Raw genomic sequence first — 12879 nt, 5'->3', positions numbered from 1 at the left:
ATTGGCGATTCTAGACATGGGCAGGCTTAGCTCTGCAGCATCTGCTCCCAGAGCCTCGTGCCTGGACAGTTTCGCTGGCTGCCCTCTATTTTGGTGGAACAGTGGAAACCTTTGGAAATGGGGTGGAGGAAGTGGCAAATAGCACCTGCAACAACAATGTGCTGATCATGGTTAACCAGCTCCCCGGGTGGATGGAGACCAGTTTGTGTAGCATTGGCCAATTTCCATGGTGTAAATGTTCCCGTCCTCACCCATTTCAAGTTAGCAGCAAGTTTGAAGCTGGAAAGCAAGGCAGTGGTCCTAGCTTGGAGTCACGTGGTCGAAGCCTAGATCATGGAGAGAAATGACAGACACCTTTCCCAATAAAATTGCAACTTCTTGGCCAAGCACAGTGACTCATGCCTGTAATCCCAGCACTCTGAGAGGCCAAGGCAGGAGGATCATATGAGTCTCGGAGTTTGAGACCAGCCTAGGCAACATAGTGAGACCCCATTCCTCCAAAAACATTTTTAAAACATAGCCAAGCATGGTGGCATGCACATGTAGTCTCAGCTACTCAAGACGCTGAGGTGCGGGGATTGCTGGGCATAGCAGTTCGAGGCTACAATGAGCTGTGATCATACCCCTGCACTCCAGCCTGGGTGACAGAGTGAGACCCCATCTCTACAAAAACATATTAGCTGAGCATGGTGGCACAGGCCTGTAGTTGCAGCTACTTGGGAGGCTGAGGTGGGAGGATCGCTTAAGCCCAGGAGTTCAAAGCTGCAGTGAGCCGTGATCCTGCCACTGCATTCCAGCCTAGGTGACAGAGTAAGAGAACCTGTCTCAAAAATATTTCAGCCTCTTGGTCCTGGGAGCCTGATTCGTTTTCTGAGCCATTTGCCTGAAAGTTTCGTTGGACAGCCCTATTATGTCCTAAGCCCAGAGAAGAAATGAAGCAGCTCTTCTTTATGCCAAACCCTGGGGTGGGTGAAAAAGATCCTGAGTGCCAAGTGGGCCACCTGCCTGCTTGGGTATTTAGGAACATACAGCTGGACTGCCTGGTGCAAATCCTGGCTTTGCCTCTTGCTAAGGCTGTGATCACAGAATCAACTCTCTGGGATTCAATTTCCCCAAATGTAAAATGAGAATGACAGGAGACCCTATCTTGCAGGGTTATGATGAGGATGGAAGCAGTGCAGGGTGAAGAAGAGGGTGTCTGGAGGCCCTGGGAAGGTGGTTTAGACTCGGGGGGGGCAGCCTGGATCCATGGGGCGCACCTTCAGGGTCCCCTCCCAGGGCTGTGGGGGGTGTGAAGGAGGCCATGTCCTCCCGCCCGGTGGTGAGCGCTAAGAGCGCCCAGTTATTCACCGGCAGCCACTCGGCATCCTGGAATCGGACAGTGGCACTGCCCGGGGCAGGGCCGGGCGCCCTGGTAACGGCTCCGCCCGCCCCTCCCCTCCCCTCCCGCCCGCCAGTGCCCAGCGCGCCGCCGCGGAAGGTGGAGGCGGAGGCGCTCAACGCCACGGCCATCCGCGTGCTGTGGCGCTCGCCCGCGCCCGGCCGGCAGCACGGCCAGATCCGCGGCTACCAGGTCCACTACGTGCGCATGGAGGGCGCCGAGGCCCGCGGGCCGCCGCGCATCAAGGACGTCATGCTGGCCGATGCCCAGGTGGGCGGGGGGCCGGGGCGGGGCCGGGGACGGGCTCCGGGCGGGGACGGGCCCTTGCGCTCCCCCCACCTCTGCTTCTCTTTCTCCATCTCTGGCCTTCCCCGCTCACCTCCCTCCTCTCTCCCCTGCCGCCTCCTCCCGCGCTCAGTGGGAGACGGATGACACGGCCGAATATGTAAGTAGCGCCCCTGGCCACCCACCTACTGCTGTGCGCTTCCCGCGGGCCGTGCTGTGCTGTGACTCCTGCACGCCCCTTACCATCAGTAGTAAAACGGTCTCCTCCTCTGGGCCCTGCCATGCGCCCCTCGCTCTCCCATTACCTCTTGGAGCGCCCAGCCTCGGTGTTTGCACCAGGGAAATGGGATACTCCGACCACTGTGCGCCCCAGGGGGCAGAGCTGAGGGTCATCCCTGAATCCTCTCACCCTGATGGCTCCTGCCATTGGTGGGGCTTAAGCCTCCTGGGTCCTTCTCCTGCCCTTAGTCATTCCTCCTGAGAGTATGTCTCCTCTCCTGTTAGACCCAGCCTCACCCTTTAATGTCACTCAATTCAGCCCTGTCTGGCCTAGAAATGCCTCTCTCTGGATATGCTGTCTTCATTCTGGCCCCCCAGTGATGAGAGGTGTCAGCGGGGCCAGAGTGGGGAAGGATGTCTGTGATAGCCTGGTTACAACCCCACAATGCTTTAAACCAGAGAGGAATTGCTGTGTGACTTGGGGCAAGTTGCTACCTCTCTGCCCCTAAAACGGGAGTACCAGCCTCTGCTGAGAACCCCAGGTCTGACATTAAATTGGCACTGGTCCCTTGGCTGGGCGTGGTGGCTCATGCCTGTAGTCCCAGCACTTTGGGAGGTTGAGGCAGGTGGATCACCTGAAGTCAGGAGTTCAAGACCAGCCTGGCCAACAGGGCAAAACCCCATCTCTACTAATAATACGAAACAGCCTGGTATGGTGGCAGGCGCCTGTAATTCCAGCTACTCGGGAGGCTGAGGCAGGAGAATCGTTTGAACCTGGGAGGCGGAGGTTGCAGTGAGCCGAAATGGCACCACTGCAGTCCAGCCTGGTCAGCAGAGGGAGACCCTGTCTTTTTTTTTTTTTTTCCAGACGGAGTCTCACTCTATTGCCTGGGCTGGAGTACAGTGGCGCCACCTCGGCTCACTGCAACCTCCACCTCCTGGGTTCAAACAATTCTCCTGTCTCAGCCTCCCGAGTGGCTGGGATTACAGGCATGAGCCACTGGTCCTGGCTGATCCTGTCTCTAATAAACAAACAAACAGGCACTGGTCCCACATGCTCTGATGCCTCCCATCTCTCACCCACACTGGATCTAGAGGGAATGTTCCCATCTGGGCTTCAACTCTGCTCTTCTCGCAGAGACCCTGGGAGGGATGGACTGTGAGGCTCAGGGGCAGGAGACCCTGTTTGTGCATCCCCGTCACCCCTCCTTATCCCCTTGGCCTGGGTCTGCCCCACAGTTCCCAGGCATGCCGGCCTGTGCTTGTGGGGGGGGGGGTGTGCTTGCAGACATGGGCACACATGATGCTGTGATTGTGTGCACAGGTGTTGTTCAAGTCCGCGTGCCCGGGAGTGTTCTGTGCTGTCATTCATTGGAGGAGCACTCACTTATTGAGCACCTACTATGTGCTAGATGCTGAGGATGAGGTGGTGACAAGAGCCCCTCCTCCCTAACAGTCATACTCCGTGAGAGGGATGTTAATCAGAACAAAACACACATCGGCAGGGCATGGTGGCTCACGCCTGTAATCCCAGCACTTTGGGAGGCCAAGACGGGTGGATCAGCTGAAGTCAGGAGTTCGAGACCAACCTGACCAACATGGTGAAACCCTGTCTCTACTAAAAATACAAAACCAGGCGTGGTGGCGCATGCCTGTAATCCTAGCTACTCGGGAGGCTGAGGCAGGAGAATTGCTTGAACTGGGGAGGCAGAGGTTGCAGTGAGCTGAGACCATGCCATTGCACTCTAGCCTGGGCAACAAGAGCAAAACTCTATGTCAAAAAAAAAAAAAAATTGTTACAGCTGTGGTGGGGATGGGGTTTAGACAGTGAAATAAACATTTAAAAATCAGCTCTCAGCCAGGCACAGTGGCTCACGCCTGTAATCCCAGCACTTTGGGAGGCAGAGGCAGGCAGATCACTTGAACCCAAAGTTTAAGACCAGCCTGGGCAACATGGCAAGATCCCATCTCTACAAAAAATATAAACATCATTAGCCAGGCATGTGGTGGTGCACGTCTGTATTCCCGGCTACTTGGGAGGCTGAGGCGGGAGGATCACTTGAGCTCAGGAGGTCAAGGCTGCAGTGAGCTATCATTACACCCTGCACTCCAGCCTGGGCGACAGGGTGCGACCCTGTCTCAATAAGATAAAAAAGTAAAAATCAGCTCTCTGGGTGGGCAGGAGGGGGCAGTCCTGTTTTGTAGCATTTGACCGTTTCCATGGTGTAAATACTTCCCACCATGTCAATTTCAAGCTACCGGGGAGGTGCCCAGTAGCCCCTAATCATGTATTTCTACTCTACAGATGCAATAGACAAGATGATCTCAAAGCAGTAACCATACAGATACCCATAGAGATAACAGTAACCCTAGTGAAATAACTAGAAAGGGTGGGTTTGCTGTATTTATTGCCTTTGCTTTCAATATAACTTAGTTGATTGTAAGTTTATACAGTTTATTTATTTTTGAGACACTCTTGCTCTGTCACCCAGGCTGGAGTACAGTGCCACGATGTTGGCTCACTGCAACCTCCGCCTCCTGGGTTCAAATGATCCTCCTGCCTCAGCCACCCCAGTAGCTGGGACTACAGGCATGTGCCACCACGCCTGGCTTTTTTGCTTTTTTTTTTTTTTTAGTAGAGACGAAGTTTCACCATGTTGGCCAGGCTGGTCTCGAACTCCTGACCTTAAGTGATCCTCCCGCCTTGGCCTCCCAAAGTGTTGGGATTACAGGCGTCAGCCACTGCGCCCAGCCTCATACAGCTTAATTTTTAATAACAGCTCTGTTTCATAAGTGGCTCACAAAATTCCTGAAAATTTAACCAGCGGCTCTCATGAGTTGGTACAGGGCACCTCTAGCACACCAGTGGGTGTAGAGGCAGGGAGGAAGGCCAGTGCCAAAGGGCCTGTGGCAGGCTGTGCCTGGTGCATTGGAGGAACAGCAAGGAGAGCCCTTTGTGAGCCACAGGGAAGACTTGGGCTTTGACCCCAAGAGAGGTGGGAGCCATGGAGGGCTGTGGGGAGAGTGGGGACGGACCCTGACTCCAGTGCTCACAGGCGCCCTCTGGCTGCTGTGGGGAGGACAGACTGTCGGGGGTGATGGCAGGAGTGAGGGGAGCGGAGCAGAGAGGACCGAGTTGGTCCTGGCAAGCAACAGTGGGCTCGTCCGGCTGGGTTGTTGCATGTACCCTCTGAGCATGGCCACGCCACGTGTCGTGCTCTCTGCATGAGCTCGTGTGCACGTCTCCGCCCATGATCCGGGCCCTGCATCCTCCTTGCTTGATCTCAGCACGGGGAGTGGGGGTGGGTGGGGCTGCTCCCAGCCCCAGCCGTGGTGCTGACCCCCAGCCGTGCCCGCAGGAGATGGTCATCACAAACCTGCAGCCTGAGACCGCGTACTCCATCACGGTAGCCGCCTACACCATGAAGGGCGATGGCGCTCGCAGCAAACCCAAGGTGGTTGTGACCAAGGGAGCAGGTATGCAACCCGCCCTCCCCCCACCCACCAACAGCCCCTTTGCCCCCACTGGCACCAGAGCGTGACTCCAGAGTCCTTGAGCTCACAAGGGCAGGCAGAGGGTGCACCAGGCAGCCGGAACAGTGAGACAAAGGTGTGAGGGCTGCTCAGGTGGGTGTCCAGGGCCCAGCTTGGCCCCCCCACCCCTGCCTCCTCCTTTGTCACTCACTTCCTGTCCCCCCGGCTCCCACCAGACAGAAACAGTTAACAGCCACCTCTGACCCCTTTGCCCTCTCAACCTTTACTTGGGCTGTTCCCTCTGCCAGGATACCCCTTCCCCTGCTGGCTGGCTCCTCCTCTGCCTTTAGGTCTCAGCTCAAGGTACACCTGCCCTGGAAAGCCTTCCCTGATTGCCTCATCCCATAATCTTGATCCTTCTGGGCCCCCTAGTCTCCTGTGCTTCCCCCATCCAGGCTCTGATCGCCCCGGCTAGGTTGTTATTTCAGGGTGGTGCACCTGTCTTCCCCTACTGCACCAGGAAGCCACCTTTCTCTTGGTGGCCCTGCCTCAGTTTCCCCTTCTAGCCCCTCCATTGTCCCTTCCATCATCCCCAAGGGGCTGGCTTTTTTTTCCAGCCAAAATGGAGCTGAATTAAGAAAAAGAGGCTGCCGTGAAGATGTAAGGGGAGGGTACACCGGGCGGAGAGCACAGCCCAGAAAAAGACTCGGGGGGTGGGGCGGGGGGGTGGTGGTGGTGGGCGGAACAAGCTCGGGTGTTTCAGGAACAATCGACCGACTTCTGTGGCCTTCATCCCAGTCCCCACACCCACCCTCTCCTCGGGGACCCTTGTATCCACACCACTGTGTATCCCACCTTTCAGGCCTCCCAGCTGGACACAGCCCCTGCCCTTGTCCACACTATTCCCTTCATGCACCTTGTCTGCGTCCTCCAGCATCCAGCTCTAACGCCACCTCCTCCAAGCAGCCTCCTGTGATCTCTCCCTCCCTTCTTCTAGCCAGCAGGGCACTTCCCTCCTCTCTCAGGGACATTGTATTAGAGCTGTGTTTGCTAAGCAGAAACCACTGCATACGCTGCTCTCCCCACCACCCTGGGTATTCATAGCAGTCCATTCAAGGCCCTGATAAGTCCTGCAGTAGAGAAGTCCATTTTCATGTATACAGCCCAGCTTTCCCCCTTCTTTGCCTGATCCCAGAACCTCTCTCGGCACATTGATTACTACCCAGGCTGTGCGAAACAAAGAGCAGGGGCGGATTTTGGATTTCTTTATGTCCCATGGGTATTGGTCAGGTGCCTGCATTGAGCAAGGGCCAAATCAACAAGGCAGGAGATGGTTGCCTTATTAATGGAAGGAGGAGGGGTTCTCTGAGTCCTCACTTCCTTGCTGTGCTTTATGCGCCCCTAGCCCAGTGCCGGCTCTACACCTTTGCATGGGCTGTTCCCTCTTCTTGGAGCACGATTCCCCCAGATCTTCTCGTGGTTCCCTCTCTTTCTTCCTTCAAGTCTTTGCTTCTTAAGTGAGGCTTTCTTGAGACCTACTTTTATTTTTATTTTTAAGACGGAGTCTTGCTCTGTCGCCCAGGCTGGAGTGCAGTGGCACGATCTCGGCTCCCTGCAACCTCCGCCTCCTGGGTTCAAGTGATTTTCCTGCCACAGCCTCCTGAGTAGCTGGGATTACAGGCGTGCACCACCACCCCCGGCTAATTTTTATATTTTTAGTAGAGACAGGGTTTCACCATGTTGGCCAGGCTGGTCTCGAACTCCTGACCTGAAATGATCTGCCCATCTCAGCCTCCCAAAGTGCTGGGATTACTTACAGATGTGAGCCACCACACCCATCCTTGAGATCCACTTTTAAAAATCACAACCCCAGGCTGGGCGCGGTGGCTCACGCCTGTAATCCCAGCACTTTGGGAGGCTGAGGCGGGTGGATCACCTGAGGTCAGGAGTTCAAGACCAGCCTGGCCAATATGGCGAAACCCCATCTCTACTAAAAATACAAAATTACCCAGGCGTGGTGGTGTGTACCTGTAATCCCAGCTGCTCGGGTGGCTGAGGCAGGAGAATCCCTTGAACCCGGGAGGCAGAGCTTGTAGTGAGCCGAGATGGGACTACTGCACTTCAGCCTGGGCAACAGAGCAAGATTCTGTCTCAAAAAAAAAAAAAAAAATCACAACCGCAGCTGGGTGCAGTGGCCTTATAATCCTAGCACTTTGGGAGGCCGAGGCAGGAAGCTCACTTGAGCCCAGGAGTTCGAGGCTGCAGTGAGCCGTGATCTCACCATTGCACTCCAGGCTGGGCAACAGAGTAAGACCCCCCAACTCAAAAAAATGTTATATTGAAGGAAAAGAATTAAAAATACAACCCCACCTTGTGCCTCTGGGCCGGCGGATGGCGCTGGGACCCTGACACCTGCCCCGTATCCCCGCAGTGCTGGGCCGCCCAACCCTGTCGGTGCAGCAGACCCCTGAGGGCAGCCTGCTGGCACGCTGGGAGCCCCCGGCCGGCACCGTGGAGGACCAGGTGCTGGGCTACCGCCTGCAGTTTGGCCGCGAGGACTCGACGCCCCTGGCCACCCTGGAGTTCCCGCCCTCCGAGGACCGCTACACGGCATCAGGCGTGCATAAGGGGGCCACGTATGTGTTCCGGCTTGCGGCCCGGAGCCGCGGCGGCCTGGGCGAGGAGGCAGCCGAGGTCCTGAGCATCCCGGAGGACACGCCCCGTGGCCACCCGCAGATTCTGGAGGCGGCCGGCAACGCCTCGGCCGGGACCGTCCTTCTCCGCTGGCTGCCACCTGTGCCCGCCGAGCGCAACGGGGCCATCGTCAAATACACGGTGGCCGTGCGGGAGGCTGGTGCCCTGGGCCCTGCCCGAGAGACTGAGCTGCCGGCAGCGGCTGAGCCGGGCGCGGAGAACGTGCTCACGCTGCAGGGCCTGAAGCCCGACACGGCCTATGACCTCCAAGTGCGAGCCCACACGCGCCGGGGCCCTGGCCCCTTCAGCCCCCCCGTCCGCTACCGGACGTTCCTGCGGGACCAAGGTAGGCGCGCGGCGACCCCTGCACCAGAGCCGGACCGGGCCTCGCGCCCACCCCCACCCCAGCCCCCTCCCTCTCCCCTGCCCAGGTAAGTGGTCACTTTTCTGCTTCCTTGTGGTCACTCAAGGCAAGTCCGGACCCCGAGGCTCCGGCGTTGGCAAAGGTGGGATGTGCCTCGGTGGCACCACCGCCGCCCCCTCCCCTTGCTCCCCTCCCCCCTCTTCCTCCTCCTCCACCTTCTCTCTGCAGCCTCTGCAGCCGCGCCGTCTCCCGAAGCAGGGACTTGGGACAGGACAGGGCAGGGCCGGGCCAGGGCCAGGCAGGAAGGCCGTGGGCATGGGCACAGCGGACAACAGGGAGTGCCTGGGCCGCCCCACCCCACCCCGCTTCACGCCACCCAGTGCTAGGCACTCATGGGGCCTCTCTTCTGCTCTCTCCCTGCTCGGCTGCCTCCCCGGCAGTCTCGCCCAAGAACTTCAAGGTGAAAATGATCATGAAGACGTCAGTTCTGCTCAGCTGGGAGTTTCCTGACAACTACAACTCACCCACACCCTACAAGGTGCGACTGCCCAGCCAGCCGGCAGGCAGGCAGGGTCAGGGGTCATAGTTCAGCAGGGGTTAAGGCTCAGTTTGGAGTTGGTGTGAAGTGAGGGATCAGGGCTCAGTCAGAGATGGGTCTCAGCTAGGATTGAGGCTTAGTCAATACTGGGAATCAGACTTGGGGCCCAGCCTAGGATTGGAGATCAGCTGGAACTGAGGTTCAGTCAATATTGGGGATCAATGTTGGGCTCAGCCTTGGATTGTGGCTTAGCTGGGATTGAGGTTCAGTCTGGGATTAAGATTTAGTCCATATTGGAAATCAGAGTTGGGGCTCAGCCTTAGATCATGGCTTAGCTGGGACTAAGGCATAGTCAGGATTGGGACTCAGAGTTGGTACTTAGCCTGAGGTCAGAGTTTAGTCTGGAGTTGGTGCCGAGTCTGGGATCGGGGGTCAGCCTGGGATTGAGGTTCAGTCTGAGATCAGGAATCAGTCTAGGATCAGGTCTCAGAGGTGGGTTTCCACCTAGGGTCAGCGCTCAGCTGGAATTCAGGATCAGTCTGGGTTCAGGGTTCAGTGGGATTGGGGCTCAGTCAGGACTGGGAATTCAGCATGGGATCAGGGCTCAGTCAAAGTGGGCTTCTACCTAGGATCAGGGCTCAGCTGGAATTTAGGCACAGTCTGGGGTCAGGGTTCAGTGAGGTTGGGGCTCAGTCAGAGTTGGGGACTCAGCCTGGGATCAGGGATCAGTCAGTGTTAGATTTCTGCCTAGGGCAGGATTCAGTGGGATCAGGGCTCAGTCAGGGTGGGGGACTCATCCTGGAGCCGGGGCTCAATCCATGGGCATGAGCCCACCAGGCCCTGCTGAGCTAGCCCTGGTCCGCAGATCCAGTACAATGGGCTCACACTGGATGTGGATGGCCGTACCACCAAGAAGCTCATCACGCACCTCAAGCCCCACACCTTCTACAACTTTGTGCTGACCAATCGTGGCAGCAGCCTGGGCGGCCTCCAGCAGACGGTCACCGCCTGGACTGCCTTCAACCTGCTCAACGGCAAGCCCAGCGTCGCCCCCAAGCCTGATGCTGACGGCTTCATCATGGTGTATCTTCCTGACGGCCAGAGCCCCGTGCCTGTCCAGTATGCTCACCCCCATGCTCCGGGTTCCTTGTCACCCCCATCAGCCTACTATATGGCTGGGGCAAGCCACGTGCCCTCTCTGTGCCTCAATTTCCTTGCCTATGAAACACGGACCCTATCAGCCCTAGTTCATGGGGTCATCCAAGATTCAATGCTTCTCATGGGCCATTGTCACTAAATGTGTCCTGTGTCTGCTCTTCTAGCATTTCCTGATACCCCATATGCCTGACCCTCCACTGGGTATTACTAGGGCCCCTGAAAGGATTTGGTTCTGGGCTTCCCAACTAGTGGGGAGGCAAAGCTGAGAGTCCCCAGTGGGGAGAGGAGCACTCCGCCTCAGAGGCAGAGAAGATTTAAGGGCTACAAGGTTATGTGGGCATTGAAGCTGGAGCTTTGAAGGATGTATAGGAGTTTAACAATGAGCATTACATGAAGTAAGCCTTCTACGCAGAAAGTACAGCATGATCCAAGGCCTGGAGGCCTGAGTCAGCAACTGTGGCGTTTGTGGATGGGGCATAGGGGAATAGGCTCATTGTATGAACAGAAGGGAAGACTCAGAGAAACGGCCTCCCCCATTTGCCCCCATGTAGCATCGCTTGGTCATCCCTATCGACAGCCCCTCTGACTCTTTCCCATCTCCCTACAGGAGCTATTTCATTGTGATGGTGCCACTGCGCAAGTCTCGTGGAGGCCAATTCCTGACCCCGCTGGGTAGCCCAGAGGACATGGATCTGGAAGAGGTGAGGGCCTGGGGCCCAACCCGCAGGGCCCAGATACATTCCAGCTTTCACGTGCTCTGTTGCTCCCAGCTGAGCTCTGAGCCACCCATGACTGTTCCCGCAGCTCATCCAGGACATCTCACGGCTACAGAGGCGCAGCCTGCGGCACTCGCGTCAGCTGGAGGTGCCCCGGCCCTATATCGCAGCTCGCTTCTCTGTGCTGCCGCCCACGTTCCATCCCGGCGACCAGAAGCAGTATGGCGGCTTCGATAACCGGGGCCTGGAGCCCGGCCACCGCTATGTCCTCTTCGTGCTTGCCGTGCTTCAGAAGAGCGAGCCTGTAAGTCCTGAATGGCGTCTGCCCACATCCAGACACACCTCTGAATGAGGCAGACCCCATTCCCCAGGGCCCTGACCTCTGCGGTCAGTCACAGGCAGCTCCCTGTGGTCAGAGCTGGGCAGAGGGGAAGACTTGGGAGTGGAGGGATCCTGAAACGAAGGTTTCTTAGAGGAAGAGACCTTGGAGCTGGGGCGTTGAGGGGTGAGTAGGAGTTCAACAAAGAAAAAGCATCCCAGGATTTGCATGTGCAAAGGTCTGGAGGTACAGAAAGGAGAGTGGCTGGAGCAGAGAAGGGAATGGGGAGAGCAAAGATTGGCAGGGACCAGGTCATATAGGCCACCAGGGTCAAGGTTCTAGGAATATAGGAGGATCTAGAGCAGGGGAGAAACATAGGTTCATGTTTGAGAAAGACCCATCTGGCCACTACAAGGAGGGTGGACACTGATGGAGACCCCCCCCTTTCCCTGCAGACCTTTGCAGCCAGTCCCTTCTCAGACCCCTTCCAGCTGGATAACCCGGACCCCCAGCCCATCGTGGATGGCGAGGAGGGGCTTATCTGGGTGATCGGGCCTGTGCTGGCCGTGGTCTTCATAATCTGCATTGTCATTGCTATCCTGCTCTACAAGAAGTAAGCCCCATGTCCTCCCCGACTTGACAGCAGGGAGGGCTTCCTGGAAAAGGAGGGAGGAGTTGTCTCAGAGAATCATCACTAAAGGTCTCTGTTGTACACATGGGGAAACCGAAGTTCAGAGAGGTTAAGCCACTTGATCAAGGTCACACAGCATGGGAATGGCAGAGCTAGGGCTCAAAGCAGGCCAGTGGCTTGGCTTCTCCTCTTAACCCCTATCTTCAACTCAGCAAGATTTGGGGTAGAGGCTGCCTGTGTCCAGTTCAATGAGGATAGCAATTGTAGTGGCCCCATGGGGCACATCCCAGGGCTGAGATAAGCCTCCTTGTGGTGTCGATAGGCAGGGGGACAAACAGGAAATATGAGCGCCATTTTCCAGAGGAGACCAAAGCTCACAGAGGTTAAGGAAGCCACTGAGAGTCACAGAACAAGCCCTTGATGGCCGGCACACCCTCACCTTTCTTCTTTTTTTTCCCCCTTCTCACCTGTGTCTGCTTTCGGGAACAGCAAACCCGACAGGTAAGAACCAGCCCTCCCCCCGGAGGCTTCAGGCAAGAGGAAGAGGACAGGGAATGGGCTGATAGTGTGCCCACAGGAGAGGGGATGCCCGGTTGCCCCCACAGCTTGTACACGTATCTGTACTTGGTCCTGGAAACCCTAGTCATACGGGTCCATGGTCCTTTTCCTACCATGCATTCCTGGGGCCTGAATTGTGTTCACACATGAACATGTGCCACTACTAACTGGACTGTTCCGCTTGCTTCTCCTAAAGTAAACGCAAGGACTCAGAACCCCGCACCAAATGCCTCCTGAACAATGCCGACCTCGCCCCTCACCACCCCAAGGACCCTGTGGAAATGAGACGCATTAACTTCCAGACTCCAGGTATGTACCTATCCCTGCTACCAGGGATACCACCAACAGGGGAGATAGCTGGGGAGAAGCAGTAGTTGCCACCCTGGGGGCCCCTCATTGGCCCCCTCTGAACTATGCTTGGTGCAGCCACATTCTTGATTCCCAAATACCTCCAACCCTACATGGATCTGGGCTTGGAACTCATAGGTTGGTTCTGCTTACAACCAAGTGAGACTTTTTTTTTTAAGTTAACATTTAACCGA

General features: G+C 56.8%; 1 protein-coding gene across 12 annotated transcripts in view; it reads left to right on the top strand.

Annotated features, from left to right (window-relative positions):
* PTPRS (protein tyrosine phosphatase receptor type S) overlaps positions 1-12879 on the top strand; it is a 134663-nt gene that overhangs the window by 109034 nt on the left and 12750 nt on the right. For 3 of the 12 annotated variants that reach the window (XM_054673214.2, XM_054673211.2, XM_016934758.4), the window contains exons 12-22: positions 1458-1651; positions 1800-1826; positions 5245-5362; positions 7791-8399; positions 8858-8955; positions 9821-10074; positions 10721-10814; positions 10918-11133; positions 11604-11761; positions 12269-12280; positions 12534-12646. In XM_054673214.2, coding sequence (XP_054529189.1) covers positions 1458-1651; positions 1800-1826; positions 5245-5362; positions 7791-8399; positions 8858-8955; positions 9821-10074; positions 10721-10814; positions 10918-11133; positions 11604-11761; positions 12269-12280; positions 12534-12646 — 1893 coding nt within the window. The remainder of the gene's footprint in view (positions 1-1457; positions 1652-1799; positions 1827-5244; positions 5363-7790; positions 8400-8857; positions 8956-9820; positions 10075-10720; positions 10815-10917; positions 11134-11603; positions 11762-12268; positions 12281-12533; positions 12647-12879) is intronic. The other 9 variants (XM_001141178.7, XM_054673213.2, XM_063800464.1 and 6 more) reach the window with 5 other exon arrangements.

The sequence above is a fragment of the Pan troglodytes genome, chromosome 20, assembly GCF_028858775.2.
Source record: "Pan troglodytes isolate AG18354 chromosome 20, NHGRI_mPanTro3-v2.0_pri, whole genome shotgun sequence".
Taxonomy (NCBI): domain Eukaryota; kingdom Metazoa; phylum Chordata; class Mammalia; order Primates; family Hominidae; genus Pan; species Pan troglodytes.
This window is presented reverse-complemented; position numbering and strand designations above follow the sequence as displayed.